Raw genomic sequence first — 19,122 nt, 5'->3', positions numbered from 1 at the left:
TGGCCCCAATATGAGGCACACCTGTACCTTGGATGAGAAGCCCCACACATAAATGGTCTCAGGATGCTTTACTGTTGGCATGACACAGGACTGATGATAGCGCTCACCTTTTCTTCTCCGTACAAGCCTTTGTCCAGATGCCCCAAACAATCTGAAAGAGGCTCCATCAGAAAACATGACTTTGCCCCAGTCCTCAGCAGTCCATTCACCATACTTTCTGCAGAAGATCAATCTGTCCCTGATGTTTTTTTTTTTTTGGAGAGAAGTGGCTTCTTCTCCTGCCTGTCTGCTGCCATTCCTGAGCAAGCTCTGCACTGGTGGCACTCTGATCCCGCAGCTGAATCCTCTTTGGGAGACGATCCTGGCGCTTGCTAGACTTTCTAGGACACCCTTAAGCCTTCTTAACAAGAACTGAACCTCTTTCCTTGAAGTTCTTGATTATCCTATAAATTGTTGATTTAGTTGCAATCTTAGTAGCCACAATATCCTTGCCTGTGAATTCCATTTCCATCTCTATGCAACGCAATGATGGCTGCACGCGTTTCTTCTAACAATGGAAGAACAGTGATTTCAAGCATCACCCTCCTTTTAACATGTCAATTTGTAATTCTCAAAACTTTTGGCCACGACTGTACACAATGACACCATTACATGGAAAACACAAAATGAGGAGTGTCTATCTATCACCCCAATACAATTGCCTCCCTATCCCAAAAATGTCTATAGTGAAACGAACACTGTAGGTATGACATCCTCTAAATCCCTAACTTATTGTGAGTAGTGTACTGTATATAGTGAACTTATCGAGAACTTAGCAAGTATCCCGTTGTTTCACCCTGACGTGAAAAAAAAATCTGTATTAATTATTAACTTAGTGGTGAAAAGTACTTAAAGTTAATGAGTAACAGTTTTATCTGGTTTTATAATGTAATTTAGATTTGTGTCTGATTTAACATTTTTGGTTTTATTGTAAGTTCTTTCTGGGCTGATCTGTGACGTGTACACTCTCCAAGTGCAAATACAGCATTTGTCTTAAAATAAAAAAATATTCAAAAATCTTTGCTTGATTTAAAGTAAACGCTTTAGAACTTTTATCATTTTAAGTTTAATGTTATACTTCCTGAACCTCCTGTTTTTCCCCCTCAAGCCTATTATTACAATGTTTTCTTGAGAAGTCCTAATTAAGTAATCTGACCCTACTGCCTGCAGGGAACAGCAGCGACATCAGTGGCGACTCTCACGACAGGAAGAAGGTAAAAATGCAGACCAGGAAAACAAAACTTCCTAATCTCCGGATTAAACTGTAGCACATGCATACATATTTATAGACACACACACACACACACACACACAGATGTGTGTATAAACATGACATATGGGATACATTGACGAACTTTATAAACAGCTTTCTGCAGGTAAAAAAGAGCTGAAATTTATATAAACAACATGCACTTATTATTATTATTATTAGCATTATTATTATTATTATTATTATTAATGACATTTAAGACAAATTAGGTAATAGAGCAATAAAGAACAACAATGGATTCCACAATCAACAGTTGTTTTGTCATTGATTGCTGATATTAATGATATATAAATTACTTCTTTTGGTATTAAAGATAATTTTTTCTAATGCACATGTCTTCTTAATTTATCCATGGCTACCAACTTTCAAATACCCAGCATGCAAGTGGTGAACATGTAAACCTCCATGCACACAGACCAGAGGTGGGAATCGAACCCTAATACACCTACTAATCACCTACATGCTCTCCAGCAGCTCCATGTAGGGCAGCGGGGGCGAGCACAGAACTCTGGGTCCTGTACATAAGAACTCTTATTTAGGCCCTCCAGTTTAATCTTCCATTTCTAATCATCTTTTAACCTCTCACTTTTCATTCCAGGCTCACGAGTGCCCTACCTCCACTAGGGACCAAAATAGTCAGTCCTCCTTTCTTCCTCACTATAAACTTATTTACACACAGGACAGAGAAAATGAACACATTTACACAGTTTAATCATGTGGAAGGTGTTTATGGGAGTTTTACAAATACAACAAATTACACACTTAAAGCACACTTTTCTTTACATTCTTAACATTTAAGTGTGTATTTCAATGCTGTAAATCAGCACTACACTTCTACCTTTGTCTTCAGGTGAAGCTTAGAGAATAATTTAGAAAAGAATGGATATAGAGCCAGCAGGTGGCGCTAGCCTCATACAGAAGTCGAAGCCCCAGCTAATAGATGCTCTGTGTGAAGATCCTGACTTTCTGCTCCAGCACTGTGAACAGCCACCGAGACCGGGTGCTCAGCATGCTGCGTCTCTGCAGCACGAGAAAGAGAGAGAGAGAGAGAGGAATAAAGTCTCGGCCACTTTCTGCACTCACCCCTCACGCAGGAGGAAATCAGCGTGAGGCCAAGGAGCATCAACTTCCTGCTGGAGCCGAGCTAGGGTTCGAGTTACTGCTTTATGTCCTCGTTGTTGATGATTTGTTTATATTTGTCATATAATTTAACTGCACAGTGAAATTCCTTATTCTTTGCCTATTCCAGCTTCTTGTTAGTAGGGTGGGGTCAAAGTGCAGAGGCACCGGAGCAGACAGGGTCAAGGGCCCAAGAGCGGCAATCTGGCGGAGCTGGGGCCACCACCACCTCAATAGGCAGATATTATATCATATGACGAGGTCTTAAAATATCTACATGGACAGATGTACTTTCTTGCATTATACATTTTTTTAACAGTACAACCTTTTTTTTTGTATATATATTATTGTTTATTTATTGTGGTTTATTTATTGTGGTTTCATAATCTTCTGAGCTTTTTACATTTCATAACTCCTGTAACATTTGTACTGTCGTGCTGGCTACATGAAAAATAAATATATAATGAAAATCATGCTCTCAATGAGGTGTACAGAAGGATTTTTGTTTTTTTTGTTGCTTTTTAAATAGAGAATTTTCAACATGGAGTATAAATTGGGTCCTTATGTAAGTGGGTCCTGCTTTTGAATAAGCAGTGCTTTCAGAGTAAATTTGTTATTCCGTAGTTTTTTTTATCTAGGATCAGTTTCTTGCATGCCGACAGGAAAAGCAGAGCCTTAAACCTTAAACACTAAAATAATAATCAAACAATCTTAATTTGGGTCTAATAATAAAACACTTTAGTTTTGGAACTGGAATAAAATGTATGCAGTAAAAACAAAAAAATAATAAACTTGTTAAACACATTTAAAACCATGTAATAATAAAATGCACACACAAATACCAAAACAGGACATTCTTTCAGTGTTTCTAAATCCTCAATAAATGCAGCACTAAGTTAAGATCTATTTGAGATTTAGGAAGTGCAAGCTCAGCCTTTATTCATGCTCAGGAAAAATACACACGCACACACTAATAAAAAAAAACTATATATGTATTTATATATATATATATATATATATATATATATATATATATATATATATATATATATTTATATATATATATATATATATACTAGTTTATATATTTTTTACCTGATCAGACTGGTTTCCATAAATGCATTCATTCTAACTGTATTGTTTATTTTTCATAAACATAAATCTCATTTTTATGTCTGCATGGAGATTTCCAGCACAGACATGGGTTGTCAAATGGAAACTTTTTTTTTTTTTTTGGTTCCAACTTAAACAATTTATCTGTGGCCTCCGTGGTGAACTTTGTTCTCTCGGCAAGTATCACGTTGTTTCACCCTGATGTGTTTTCACCCGGGTTTTTCACCCTTGTTCACCCTTGTACTGTGTGCCAAGTAATCAGACAGGAGGAGGAGCTTTGTACAATTCCACTGCATCAACAGCCAGGCTGCATGACATATTTATGTCCTTAAGTTTTAAAAGTGACTTTTTCCTTCAGGTCAGCTTCAATGTTATATGAGGAAATTTACCAGTAGCCAGTGCAGACTTTATCTTTTCTTATTTATTCCCTAAATCATTTTTTTAATCTTTTTATTTTTTGGGTCCTTGAGTCCATTTTAGGCAAATAGAAAAAAAACTGTTGTTAATTATTACCTTAGTGGTGAAAAGTACTTGAAGTTAATGAGTAACAGTTTTATCAGGTTTTATAATGTAATTTAGATTTGTGTTTGATTTAACATTTTGGTTTTTTTTATTGTAGGTTCATTATGGGCTGATATGTGACGTGTACACTCTCTAAACACGAATGCACATTTGGTTTAAAATGGGAAATTACAGTATACATAAATATTATAAAAATACATAAAAATACAGTATGTGATAAATATTTAATAATATTATAAAAATAATATAATAATATATTTATAAAAATAAATACTTTAGAGTTTGCATTTTATATTTTTCCTCCTTTAAGGTCAATGCAATGCTCTCTGAGCTTCCTGTTTTTCCCCTCGAGCCTTAAATACATTGTTTTCTTGAGAAGTCGCCCCATGTAGATTTTTGCAAGTTTTCTGTAAATAGTGTCACTGGAAAGTGTTTCTCAATGCACAGAGCTGCTGCAATAGGAAATAAATCCACCATTTAAAAAAAGAAAAGCACAAAAAACACCATAAATTTAATAATTTTTCGGGTGTTTATGGACACTACACGTTTCACTTTTTATTTTCCTTTTTATGTGACCTTTGCTCATGATCTATCTATATATTTATATTTTTACACATTTATAATTTTACACATGTACACATCTATGACATGTGGGTTTATTATTTGCATAAGTTGCTCTAATGATCACATACTGTACCCTATCATTAGTTAACTGGACGTCACATTAGCAACTTCTAGGCACACCGTGGTTATACTGTATGCACCTTATTTCTTAGGTTAATCACAAGTTAAAACAGTATAAATACATGACTATACCTGTGATTTGAACACATTTTGGAATTCAATTGCTTTTTTAAATTGGTTAATTACAATTTGTATGTAAATAATGCAGTTGATGATTGGTGTACATGGACAACAACAACAAAAAATGTTCTAATATACACTACCAGATCACAAAATAAAAATAAATCACAACCTGGATTTAACTAAGCAATTACTGGGCTGATGAATACATTTCAGCTGGCAACAAGTAATGCAAGTTAACTAACTCATTCAATGAGGATCTTCTCATTTCTTAAGCAACCATGTCAGAAGACTGACATATCCTGAGGTTGTGACAAAATGTTACTCTGTTTTAAAAGGGTCAAATTATTGGCCTGCATCAAAAAAAAAGACTAAGGATCTTGCTGAATTGTGTCCAATATGTTAATAATACCTGGAAAGATTGTAGTGGAAAAAACAAGAACAAAATAAATCCTGTTTAATAGTAAAAGTAAGAGAATTTCCAGACACACAATATGAAGAGAACTCAAGGGATTGGGACTAAACAGCTGTGTAGCCTTAAGAAAACTATTTATAAGTGAGCCTAATTGGGAATAATAGGCTTCAATTAGCCAGGGAGCGTGAAGAATACACGGTGGAGCAGTGGAAAAAGGTCATGTGGTCTGATGAGTCCAGATTTACAGTACCCTGTTCCAGACTAAAGGGCACTTACAGTAAGGGTAAGATGAATTGGTACATCCCTCATACCTTGTGCCTACCATACAAGCCTGTGGGGCAGTGTAATGATCTGGAGTTGCTGGAGTTGGTCAGGTCTAAGTTCAGCAGTGTTATATGGCCAAAAACTGAGGTTAGCTGACTACCTGAATATACTGAATGCCCAGGCTTTTCCATTGATGGATTTTTCTTCCTATCATCAATTTAAGATCTTCCCTTACATCATTGATACAAGACCTTTGAGAGAAATTAACATAACTCTGGATGAAATAAATCTTGTCACATTTTATAAGATGCCATGGTGAATTTGTGTTGTAATCAAAGCAAAAGGTGGTCCAATGAAATATTAGTGTGTGACTAATTTTTATTTATTTTTTGGCCAGAGAGTGTATATTTTGAATAGATGCATTTTCTAAGTATACGAATAACACATAACTAACCTTGTGTATTATTATTATTATTATTATTATTATTATTTTAAGAAATGTTATTATTATTTACATTACTATTTTTATTATAACATTGTTTTTATTAGCATTACTTTTATTATTATTATTATTATTCATTTATCTTCTATGCTGTTTTATTGTGGGGTTTTTGGGGCCTATCCTAGTAGACTTTGGGCACAGAGCGGGGTACACCCTGGACAGGATGCCAATCTATCACAGGGTAAACCCGCTCACACACAGGCAATTTGGGAACGCCAATTAGGCTATTTTGCATGTCTTTAGACTGTGGGAGGAAACCCAAGTACCCAGAGGAAGCCTACCAAACCCTCAGCCCTGGAGGTGTGAAGCCAGAGTGCTAACCACTAAGCCACCTTATTATTATAATTTTTATTTTTTAAATTAATGTTAGATTTAAAATCTTACAGCATGGTGACTTAGTGGTTAGCACTGTCGCCTTGCACCTCCAGGGTCTCGGATCGAATCCCGCCTTGGGGTCTGATTAGCATTGATTGGCATTCCTATTGCCTATAGTGTGTGCCCTGCAATATATTCGCACCCCATCCAGGGTGTACCCCGCCTCGTGATCTAAGTCTCCTGGGATAGTCCCCAGCCCCCCGCCACCCTGTATACAGGATAAAGCAGTAAAGACGATAAGTGGGAGAGTAATTGAGTAGATTTGCTCTGGATTTGCTTTCTCTGCCCAGTATGCTAGAGAATAATTTTTGATTGTGTTGTGTCATCATGTGGTTTAAACTGTGTGACAGTAAGTTTGTTAATCATTTGTATCTAACCTTCAGTCTTCTCCATAAAGATGCAATCATGTCATAACCATATAACCATAAAATAATAATAATTAAAAAATATTCCTATTGGTTATGAAAGAACAGTGAGGGGTTAAAAATGTCTCGGAATGTCAATTCTGTACTATTTTTGGTTCAATGCCTTTCTGAGTTTTTGTGCACAGCAGAACCCCTGGATGTCTGGACCAATGGCGTGCCGGTGCGTCCTCACTGCTCGCTCTCTGATTGGTCAGTCGTTTTGCTTAAATTAGACATAATATCGGATTACATATAGGCTTCGGATCACACTGAGGACTACAGACATAACTTCTACCATTACTATAGGTGGGTAAAAGCTTTATTTCCTTTAAAAAAAAAAAAAAAACATGCTGTGAGATTTTCACACCAGGAGGAAATCATAAACTGGAAAAGGATTTTTTTTTTTTTTTTTTTTACAAATGCAGAGATTGTGCAGAAAAGGGAACGGATCTGCAGAGCTGCTCTTGGCATGATGCATGGACGCAAATAAGTTTTACAGCAAATATACACTAGCTAGCAGAAAAAGCATGTTTGGTGTGTGTGTGTGATATTTGTTTCATCATTGTCTGTAACATCCTGGAGCTCTGTCTCTATTTTTTTTTATTTAATTTTTTATTTAAGTTATTAAAGTTTAAACTTTCCAACCAAGCCTGGAAAGAATTCGAGAAAGATTTAACGCTTTAAATGACTCATTAGGGATGAGTGAGTGAATCAGTTTGCAGTGCTTCCTGGGATCGCACGGCAGGGATCCACTCCTTCCGCTTTTACTGGATCCGTGTTAGAGTCAGGGAAATATTTGGGTAATAACCATAAAACACTGTAAACTGATTAGTGTCCGAGTCGAGTCACAACTGGAATCGACTCCTCTATGAATGAGTTAATGAATCGTTTTACGCGAAAGGCTCCTCTCTCCCTCCCACTGTCTCGCGCGCTCTCTCTCGAGCGTTAGATTCACTCCTCTCTCCCTCCCTCTGTCTCGCGCTCTCTCTCTCGAGCGTTAGATTCACTCCTCTCGAGCGTTAGATTCACTCCTCTCTCCCTCCCTCTGTCTCGCGCGGTCTGTGTGTGTGTGTGTGTGTGTGTGTTTGGGGGTGTCAGTGCCAGCTAGTGAATTAGTGTCTGAGTCATTAAAACGTTTTAAGATTTGCTTAGAAAAACTTCATTTTCAAATCAGAGAGCCGAGAAAACCCCCTTTCTTTTTTTGAGAGTCACTGTTTGAGTCAGTAAATCATTTAATTCACTTCTGGTCTGTGTTTGACTCAAAAACTGATTCATTGAATCAAACCACAACCGACATTGGCTCCTTTTTTTACGTGAATCAAATTTTGAATCACTGTATGATTTCATGACGAAGATTCACTTCTGGATCAGGGTTTGATCAAGTGAATCATTTCCAACATAGATTCACTCCTCTCATGTGATCTCACTCCTCTCTTTTCTCTTTTTCTCTCTGTGTCAGTGCCAGTAGATTAGTGACTGGGTCATTAAATCATTTAATGACCAAGATCGTTAAATTTCTCATTCTGTGACAAAGATCACAGTAAAGTGATCCACTGACTGAAACTCATTTTCTAAATCAGACAGCAGTGGATAACAGTTATGTCAAATTCTTTTTGGAGAATCACTGTTTGAGTCAGTGAATCATTTAATTCACTTGTGGTCAGTGTTGACTTAAATTGATCAAGTCAAAAACTGATCTCTGACTCTTTGCATGTGGATCAGTTTTTGAATCATCACTATATGATTCATCACCAAAAACAAACAAACAAAAGAAAACATGCGATCATGTGTATCTGTGCTATTTCTTTGCCTATGTGACATGTTTTGCTCAGTCATGTTTGTATTGTTGGTTAAAATTAAATAAAATTCAGTTCATCATATTGACTAGGGTTGTGCTAAGAAAAGGATATACTGTTACTCTATACTGCACAATCCTGAGCCCTATATATCCTATATATATCCTATCCTATATACGTTTATTTAAAAAAAAAATGCCCAAATGCTCTGGGTTTTAAGAGCTACGTAGATTCACAGTGTTTAAGTCAGTGAATCCTTTCAGTCTTGGCCAAGATTCACTCCTATCTCATTTAGCAGATTACTTTGGTTTAGTGAATTCACCTTGCATGTGTGAATCCTTTCACAGTCAAGATTATCTCTTCTCTCATGCAGTAAATCTAAAGTTAATTTTTTTTTTTTTCGTCATGCTTATGTTACCATATAACTATACAACATTATCCTCATAGTTCATGTACAAAGCTATTAAAGCTAAACTTGTCTTGGCAAATTATTTGTCTTAAGGTGTTAATTGTGGTAATTAGATTAACTGCCACAAAAATGCAAATGGCATATCATCCCGAGCATTTGATTAAGCTACATTTTACAGATTATCATGCTATTATTCTGTTGAATTCTTTAGAGTGCACAATGAGCAAAGTCACAAACGGCCACAGTGATGTAGACGATGCTGAACTGGACCGTTCAGTAGGAGAGCAGTTCCTCTCTGAAGCTCTCAAAGTGATCCTGGAAGAGGCGGTTCATAAAGCTACGGATGTGAAAGAAAAGGTCTCCTAAGCCAAAGAATCTTTGGAATGATCTGTCACAAAATGTAAGTATGTAATCTATCTAATAAAACATGTGCATATATTTACAGGTGTGTGAGTGGAAGGATCCTGATCAGCTAAGGGACCTTTTGGACTTGGAGCTGAGAGACCATGGGGAATCTCATGAAAAGTTGCTGCAGAGAGTACATGATGTTGCCAAATATAGTGTGAAAACCAGTAAGTCTCAGTAAGTCATCTCTGGCTGATTGTTAGGAATAAACATGAGGCCTTAAAGCAATCTGCAGCTGTATATTATTTCTTTCCAGATCATCCTCGCTTCTTCAATCAGCTGTTCGCCGGAGTGGACTATCATGCCTTGACTGGACGCCTCCTCACAGAGACACTCAACACCAGTCAGTAAGTATGGCCTAGTTGGCACAAGTGTGTGCCCTTGGAGAAAAGATAAGAGAGCTATTAAATTCGCTACTGAGTCTTACATCTGCCGAATAACCTTAACAGTCTTCATTATATAGCAGTTAATTCTGACAGGACAATCTGATTGGATGGGAGCCATTCCACGTGTGGTATTACTGGATGCTAACAGTTCTGGGTTGTTAAACTACACATATCACTCAGTGTCCCAGAGGTTATTTACACTTACGGCCAGTCCCAGAATGGGTGAAATACTGAGGAAAGAGCAGCTGCCTGCCAAAACCCACATTCAAAACCAGTCATAAAAGGTACATTCAGCAAAAAAATATATCTGATAATGTGTCCAGTGGTATGCAGAACGCCTGGGTTCAATCGGCACCCAATGCCCAAACCCAAACCGGATGCAGAGTCAGTCCCCTACAATGGGAGGGTTGCATCAGGAGGGGCATCTGCCATAAAACCTGTGCCAAGTTGTTGTGTGGGTCGAATGATCCACTGTGGCGATCCCTCAATAAGTGGAGATATCGAAAAATCTTTTCTCCGTAGATTTGCAGGTCTACCACCTGCATCATTTATTCCCAAAATTTATTCACCTAATACTGGCAAGAACTTAAAACTAATTACACTTAACTCTTGGTCACTGACTGTCAGGTGCCAGCTTCACCAGTTGCTGTTAGTTATATGTGTTGGCGGAGCAAATGAACTAGTTAAAATAAATAAACAAATATCATAATCTGTTGATAATAAATGTTGTAGACAGTATGCCTATGGCTGGATCACAGCCATGCTGATATTCCAGCACAACAGCATGACCTCAAGTGTGATACTGCTTTATTTATAAGTCTGGTGATCTAATCTTTAAGAATGCAGGACAAATGTCACTGTAAGAGTGTGTTTTACAGTCAAGGGTAGCTTAGTAGTTAAGGCATTGGCCGCTGATTCAGAAGGTCCCAGGTTCAAATCCCAAGACCACCAAGTTGTCGCTGTTGGGCCCTTGAACAATCTGCCCAGATCTATAATGAGATTAAAATGTAAGTTGCTCTGGATAAGAGCGTCTGGTAAATGTATTTTGGATTATTAAAGTAAGACTGTTTTATGCAAAGGGCTTCAGCTGGGAGGCACTAAAGATGAAGCTAAAAAGAAATAACCCATCAGGGTTAATAAAAATATAACTCATGGGGACATTCTAGATATAGATACAGTAGAATATGAACTCTTGACAAGTGGTGTTGTGGCTTTTGTTACCTTTTAAATGAAACCCCCTTTACTAAAGCATTTCTGTAATAATGAATAATTCATCTACTTGATATGTGTGATTTTATGTCAAGGAGTCTCTAGTGTCAGTGTGAGGTGAAGCTTAGTAGGAGTCTCTCTGCTTTATTTGTTGTCACATCACCCTGTCTCCTTGTTGATTATTTTCCTATACCAAGTGTTTTATTCCATACTCAGTTGATTAAGGTCTGTAAAGCACTCAGCCAAGTTTAAAACGGTGTGTCTTCCAGGTACACCTACGAGGTGGCTCCGGTCTTTGTCCTGATGGAGGATGTGATTCTCCGCAGTCTGCGCTCCTTAGTGGGCTGGTCCAAGGGGGACGGCATATTCTGCCCAGGAGGCTCTATGTCTAACATGTACGCCATGAATTTAGCTAGATATTGGGCGTTTCCGCAGGTGAAGACACAAGGCTTGTGGTCTGTCCCACGTCTGGCTGTGTTTACATCACAAGAGGTAAACATGAGAAAAAAAGGGTTCTAATGAAATAAATATCATCACAACTGAAGAAAAAAAAAACTGATGACATGATGTTTATCAATTCAATCCAGTACATCTAGTTAGTTTGCTAAGCAGTCAGTCAAAAAGAAAATATTCTGCCAACTCAGACAATACAGAGAATATGGTTCACTGGTTAGTTAATGTTTAATAACTCTTTGAATTAAATTTTAAGATAGGGAATATTATTTGTGAAAGCCTAATTTACCAAACTAGCTCATTTAAAACATTTACCTAGCTTGATAATTTATCGAGCCAGCTCATATACACTAATCAGCCAGGACCCCCTCCACCTTGAACAACATTGATCACTAATTATACATCAGCAAATTAGTGGCAGGATCATGGGCACTCAAGGTTCAGCCATGCTCGTGGGGGCCAAAGGCCAACTTATCATGTCCAATCCCACAGAAAAGCCTATAAAAAAAAAAAAAAAACAGTGCTGGCCAGAACACCCGATACACAACAACCTGTCACACATGGAGCCCAGCAAGAAAAAAGTTCAAGGCCTCCAGCCTCTAAATCCCCAGATCCCTATCCAATCGAGCACCCATGGGAAGTACTGAACAAACAATTCAGATCAACAGGGGCCCCACACAACAGCATACCACCAGAGACCCTGCAGAGACACAGCAAGATGAACCAAAGCCACCCCGGTGGCACAAGGGGAACTCAAAACTTAGCTAGCAAACTTAATAAGCTAATTTCTCTATACATCAAAGGCATAATGGCAAGTCCAACAAAAACACCATATATAAAAAGAAATCTTCATGCTGTCTGAAATTCGATTTGTATTTTTAGGTCAAAACGAAAATGTCAAAAAAATTTATTAAAAAAGGTGTTTTTTTCTGCTGCAAATGTATTTGAGTAAAGGTATACAAATCAAATTCCACCCTTGTTCCTTTCAGGGTCACTATTCAATGAAAAAGTCGGCTGCCTTCCTCGGTATCGGCACAGACAATGTCTACCACGTGAAAGTTGACGAAAGGTACGTTCCCTTATATAAGGCCTTTGATTGTCTGTTCTGCATACACCACGTCGCCTGTGGTCCACTTCACCCTTCTTTAACCTCTATTTACTCACAGTGGCAGAATGATCCCAGAAGACCTTGAAGCTAAAATTGTTCATGCCAAAGCACAAGTATATGCATCACCCTTCTAACTTTTCCATCATATTTTATTAATCATGAAAATCACATGCAAATCTTGAACAAAGAAACACTAAATCAAAACCTAACAAGTTGGCTGTGGTATTAATGTGCCCCATTTTTATCTGTGTATGGGGTTAAATCAGTATGATTGGCTAATAAAATCTGGTTGGTTCGCATTTGATTAGCGTTTCTCCTTACTGTAGGGCGCTTACCCGTTCTTCGTCAATGCTACAGCTGGCTCCACAGTACAAGGAGCCTTCGACCCCCTGGAGCGCATTGCTGACATCAGCGAGAAGAACGGCATGTGGATGCACGTCGATGTAAGGCACATGGCTGTTTATCAGCAGTAATGTTACATAAAAACCATATAGAACATGAGGCACTAGGGTATAGAATTTCACGCTGAACTGACAGATCCTTTGGCTTATTATGCAAGCTCAAAAATGGTATTCTATGAGCTTTGGGAAAATCGTAGGTACGGTCTAAACAGGTCAAGGAACAGAAACTTGTTTGAAATGACATTATTTTGAATAACTAGCTGTTTTTCTGTTCTACAGGCTGCTTGGGGAGGAAGTGTGCTTTTTTCAAAGAAGCACAAACATCTATTAACAGGAATTGAAAGGTATAGACATATCAGTTTTTCACCATTTTATCGCCACCATTGTGCCTGCGCTGTAACTATGTGACCATTTGCGGGGTTGTACCGAGAGTTACAAACAGGGAAATATGGATACAGCTAGAAATAGTGAAAATTATTATTAAAAAAAAACTTAAATACTTAAAACATTCATTGTGGTTTCTATTTCAGTAAAGGTTACAGAAAGGACATCTTTAGAAATGAATGTTAATCATTTTACATTGATCTACATTTACAATCTATACTACATATAGTTCGATTTAGCATTTTAGCTAGAAGCCAAATTTTAGTTTCTAATTTCTGCTAAAGGATATGAAACAATAAATCTTCAATAGGATTTTCTCATTTTCTCATCAGGTACAGTAGAAAAACCTGGAAAGTTCAGTTTTTTCAGCAAATGTCAAAAGTTAAAACATACCTACAGTACGGTTCTTTTATTTTTTTCTACACTGTAAAACAATCCTAAAGTCGTCCAAAATATGCAATTATCTCCTTTGAGATGTTTCTGCTCCTTCTGCTCTGTAAAGCTTCATAGCGGCTCTAATCTGAGGTGCTGTTTGTTAATTGGTGATTTCTGAGGCTGGTGACTCTAAATGAACGTGTTGGTCTCACTTTCCTGTGAAGGTCTTCATGCGAGACGGTTAAATCATGGTGCTTGATGGGTTTTGCAGATGCACTTGATAATACTGTTCTTACAAGAACTGATCCAGAACAGCTGACCTTTATCTTAAAATAACAACTGACTGTTTTTGTTACTTAATTACGTTATGTCATATGTGTTATTTCATAGTATATCCGGTATTGTTCTAGACTGTACAAAATAAATCCAAACTTACTGGTGTGTATAAACTTTTCACTGGTACTGTATATCTACTCAAGTAAGTGCTGAGTATAAAGTAAATCCGAGGCTGAAGACCTTGAAACTCCCCATTTTTGTTAAATGTTGCGTATACAGTAGCTAAGGATAGCAACCCCACATCCTCTAGAGAACTACCAAGGTGTTTTATGTGACACCCACTAAAAGCAGAGAGCGACTTTATCTTTGAGCTCCTTTTTCACAACTCCCTTTTTCTCTGTTGTGTCCAGGGCAAACTCTCTAACCTGGAATCCACATAAAATGCTGATGACTGGTCTTCAGTGCTCTGTTGTTTTGCTGAGAGACACAACGGTATGATGATGCTTGACCTTTTTTTTTTTTGCGAAACCAACTGTATTTTTTATTCGGTTTCACTTTTGCATGGATTTTAACCAGAAATGTATTTTACGTTCTATCATCAGAACCTGCTGATGCGCTGCCACTGTGCCAACGCCACCTACTTATTCCAGCAGGACAAGTTCTATGACACGGGTCTGGATACCGGGGATAAATCCATCCAGTGTGGACGCAAAATCGATTGTCTGAAACTGTGGCTCATGTGGAAGGCAGTTGGTTCGCAGGGCCTGGCTGACCGTGTCAACAAGGCTTTCGCCAATACAAGGTAAACGAAACAAAATTAGGTCTGATTTTTACAACAACAAAAAAAAGAAAAAAAAAAAACCAGAAAAATAGTTAATATATTATCTACGGTCTAGTATACAGCGATAATGGTCCCCATTGGGCTCCACAGTCCCTAGTTGGATTACAGAGGTTTCTATATGACTAGAGAGAGTATACAGCGATGGCCAAAAGTATTGAGACAAAAGTGAAAGTGAATGTTTTAAAATATATTCTCATTATATATAGTCATGGCTCTAGAAACTGAAAGCTTGTCACATAATCCATTTTTTTGCTATTCTTTTTTTAGTTAATTAGCTAATTATCTTATTTAACTCTTCTGTCAGATAGGCTTGAACTTACTACCACATGGGGAGATATAACATAATGTACATTTGACGTATTCTACATTATTATACATGAGTCAGAGTTTTAATGCATTATTAACTTGCTGTTTGTTTTAGATATTTTGTTGAGGAGATGAAGAAAAGGACGGGTTTTCAGCTGGTCTCTGAGGTAAATTCCATGGTTTTACCTTAAAGGTGCATTAGATAAGACTTGTATTTTTAAGAAAAAACCCTTGTATGGTTAAATGGGTAAAGTTAAAAAAGATTTGAACAATTTCCATTTACTCATTACCCATTTCCACCCGTATGCACAAAGCTCCACATGAACAAACTTGCTTTGGTTTGGTTTTTTAGCACTAGCAAGGTCTGTCACGACATGTTCCATTCACACTCAGCCCTTTAGCTGCTTAAAAGTCGAGTTTCAAACCTATAAAAATGCAACTTCTCCTGTTAATGATTTACGAGGATGTGAAGGGGTGCATCTATAAAATGACTGACAAATACAATCATTCAAGACTCTAAGGCATGTTTTTTTTTTCCTGCCAAAGTTTCCTTTCATAGTCCAAAGACATGCACATTAGGCTCATTGACATTCCCAATTTGCCCATAGTGTGTGAATGAGCATGTAAATGTTGACTGGAGGTCCTACCACAGTTGTACAAAAGGAATAAATAATGGTAAATATCATTGGCCTTTATGGTCCCTAGTTGGGACTACAGAGGTTCCTGGGTGGATGGATGGATGGATGGATGGAGATAATACACTTATTCTGCAACAATCAGTTAAACAGTTCTTTTTCTTTATCATTTCTATATAACATTACTCATAATTTGTTCAAATAAGAAATCATTTAAAAATCTTTACTTTTTGCATCTTAAAAATTCCAGTTTCCCCAGTTGACATGAAGCACAACTAAACTAAAACTAAACACACATGACTACAACTAAACACAAGTGCTACTATTCAGTCAAACTACAACCGACTCAAACCTACAAGCTGAAACCAGCAAGAATGCTTTTAAAATGTCATTTCCATTATATTTCTTCACAGCCGCAGTTTGTAAACGTGTGTTTCTGGTTTGTGCCGCCCAGTCTGAGAGGGAAGGAGAATGACTCAGATTATCAGGACAAATTAGCAAAGGTTAGCCTATGATGAATATATGTATTAATGAATATGTGCAATTTAAAAAAAAATTAAATGTCATGTAATAATTAAAAAAAAATTAATAATAATCTTGTCCACCAGGTGGCACCACTCCTCAAGGAACGCATGGTAAAACATGGCTCGATGATGGTGGGTTATCAGCCCCTGGATGGACGAGTCAATTTTTTCCGCATGGTCATCCTTTCTCCTCAGCTGCGACACAGCGACTTAGACTTCTTTCTGGACGAGATTGAGAGGCTGGGGAAAGATCTGTAGATGAGCTCTGGGTGCTGTTCATCATTCGTTCTTTAGTTATTGTCCATCATTGTTCTTTCCAAAGGCACGCTTTAAGGTTGCTCTTTATCACCTTTTGATTTTCTCAGACAAGCAGTGAGTTTCATAAATCAGTTTGTAATTTAGCTGGAACAGGACTGGCACTTTGCTGATAAGATTGGGGACCGCTGACTTGGAACAGCTGAACGAATCAAATGTTTCAGAGAAACATTTACTGGTGTTTCTTTTATTCATCGCTTCCTATTCAATTCCCTTTCATTCTTCTTCTCCGGCGGTAGACTTTGTTTTCTTCCAGACTTTCAATTTTCTTCCAATTTTTGACTCGAAGCAGAGCAGAGTCTCTTCTTACTTTCTTTCTTTCTTTCTTTTTTCTTTTCCAATTAACTTAATCTGTCTATCACTACAATTTCACTGCAACTCTTTTTTGCTCTTGTCAACATAATGAAAAATTGTTCAAATGTAGCATTAGGTCAATTTTATAACTTGTATTTTTTTAATGAATGAAAAGCATAGCTTTGCGTACAGTACATAGAACTCACATGAGCTAGATCAGCTAAATAAACTGTTTCTAGGGTACCGCTGTGGTGCACTTTATCGATATAAGATAATTGATGAAAAGAGAACAAGAGCTGAAAACAACATATAGTAATTGTTCATCTATATGGTAGTTGTACCTGATAAATGTAGGTAAAACTGGCTATGATAAAAATAGATGTATAGTAATAGAATGAATCAATTTATGAGGCTTCAGCAGAAATGAGCTCCGTTTGAATAAATTCTCGACTGGTATTAGTCAGAATGTAAACCCATTGAAATGAATTGATTATAACTTTTTTGTACGCATCAATTTTTTGATACATAACTATATTTGCATATTCTGAATTTTCTTCTTTTTTAACTTAAAGAAAAAAAAATCCACCCTAAACAATTAACATATATTTAATGTATATGTTAATTATATGCAAGTCAATGATGCTCATCATCATAGATTGCTAAATAGCTAAGCCAAGTTTCTGCCATAATGCCAGGTGCAGCCATGTACGCAGTAGTAGATTCTATGCGTATATGGAACTTCTCATTACTGTGACACTGAACATCACTTAAAATGATGAAAGAGAGAAATCTTTTTAATTTCTCTATTAAACAATATTGTAACTGTCTAAGCAATGTGTCATAGTGCTGCAACTTCTGACATGAATAATCCAAACATTTAACACCAGAATCATTAAGCACAACATAAGATATTTATAAAATCATTTAATGGGTTTCAGGGTGGATTTTTCCTCTAACTTGGACTGCCTGTCCTACTATATACACCATGTTTTAACAAGAAGCACAAGAGGGCACATTGTATAATATGCCACATAATAACTTTTATCTGTGGATTTTTTTTAAATAGACAAAATATTACAAATTCAAGTATTAGCATGTCAGCCTGACAATAAAATGGTCTGTGAACTAGAGCTGTGTGGTCTTTTATGTTTTAGGCCAGTATGTGTACTGGCTATTTGTAGCCCTAAGCCGGGTTTTAAAGGCATGGCTTGTGGTTATTTAATGTAATTTGGTTGTATATGCAAAAAACACATCAAGTATGCATTAATGAAAATGCAAGGCAAAGATTAATTTAAATATATCAAAATAAAAAACAATTATCCTCGTCTCATTTTCTATACCACTTTGTCTTGTAGACAGGGTCATGGGGTGCCGGGGCCTATCCCAGGGAACTTTCATCGATTCATCGCAGGGCACACACATAAATATGAAGTAATAATTAAGTACACAAAGTCTATTTCTTTGGCGTGACAGAACTTTCCTTTTTGTTAAAACTGAATAGTTTCATATAAAGATATTGCCGTTTTCCAAGGTCGCTGGCTGACAGGTTTTATTGAGACTGACACAGCCTTGACTGAGGTTTTTGTGTGTTTTTCTTCCCAACAAAAACTGAATGTTACAGGGGAAAAACTTGCATGCCAGCAAAGAGGTTAGAATATCATATAACTGACCATATTTTATATAACAATAGCAATATACAATCATCCAATCCCACATGGAAGCAGCACCAAAACCAGAGAAAACTGCGATCATGGCCTGAGAGTTTCTGCTAGGCAGGTGGGTTTGATTATTTCAGAAAAAGATCATCCACTGGGATTTGCTCATACAACATCTCGTCAGACAGGCCAGAATGGGTTGATCTGACAGAAAGGTTGTTTACTCAGGGGTAGGTCAGTGGTTAAGGTGTTGGATTACAGCCTGGAAGGTCCCAGGTTCAAGGCCCACCACCACCAGGTTGCCAGTGTTGGGCCCTTGAGTAAGGCCCTTCACCCTGAAATGCTCAGATGCGTAATTAGATGGAAATGTAAGTTGCTGTGGATAAAGGAGTCTGCCAAATGTACTCAGTTTTCTTTTTAAATGATTAAGTGTGTTCTTGCCTGCCATGCGGAAGGCCCAGGTTCAATTCCCAACCGATGTCTAAACTACAGCCACTGGATTGGATGCAGTGCCAGTCTCAAG

The 19,122-nt window shown here is 37.3% G+C and overlaps 1 protein-coding gene across 1 annotated transcript; it reads left to right on the top strand.

Moving 5' to 3' along the window:
* The first annotated feature begins 7,013 nt into the window (after positions 1 to 7,013).
* On the top strand, positions 7,014 to 17,909 carry csad (cysteine sulfinic acid decarboxylase). The gene is made up of 14 exons (XM_053483270.1): positions 7,014 to 7,133; positions 9,244 to 9,389; positions 9,478 to 9,604; positions 9,694 to 9,784; positions 11,302 to 11,524; positions 12,475 to 12,554; positions 12,652 to 12,706; positions 12,920 to 13,036; positions 13,274 to 13,338; positions 14,440 to 14,521; positions 14,632 to 14,831; positions 15,292 to 15,343; positions 16,225 to 16,314; positions 16,420 to 17,909. Exons 2-14 carry the CDS (start codon positions 9,252 to 9,254, stop codon positions 16,591 to 16,593), a joined length of 1,494 nt encoding a protein of 497 aa, XP_053339245.1. The 5' UTR covers positions 7,014 to 7,133; positions 9,244 to 9,251; the 3' UTR covers positions 16,594 to 17,909.
* The last annotated feature ends 1,213 nt before the right edge of the window (positions 17,910 to 19,122 follow it).

Source organism: Clarias gariepinus, chromosome 22, assembly GCF_024256425.1.
Source record: "Clarias gariepinus isolate MV-2021 ecotype Netherlands chromosome 22, CGAR_prim_01v2, whole genome shotgun sequence".
Classification (NCBI taxonomy): Eukaryota; Metazoa; Chordata; class Actinopteri; order Siluriformes; family Clariidae; genus Clarias; species Clarias gariepinus.
Note: the sequence above shows the minus strand (reverse complement) of the source record. Positions and strands in the feature narration are given on the sequence as shown.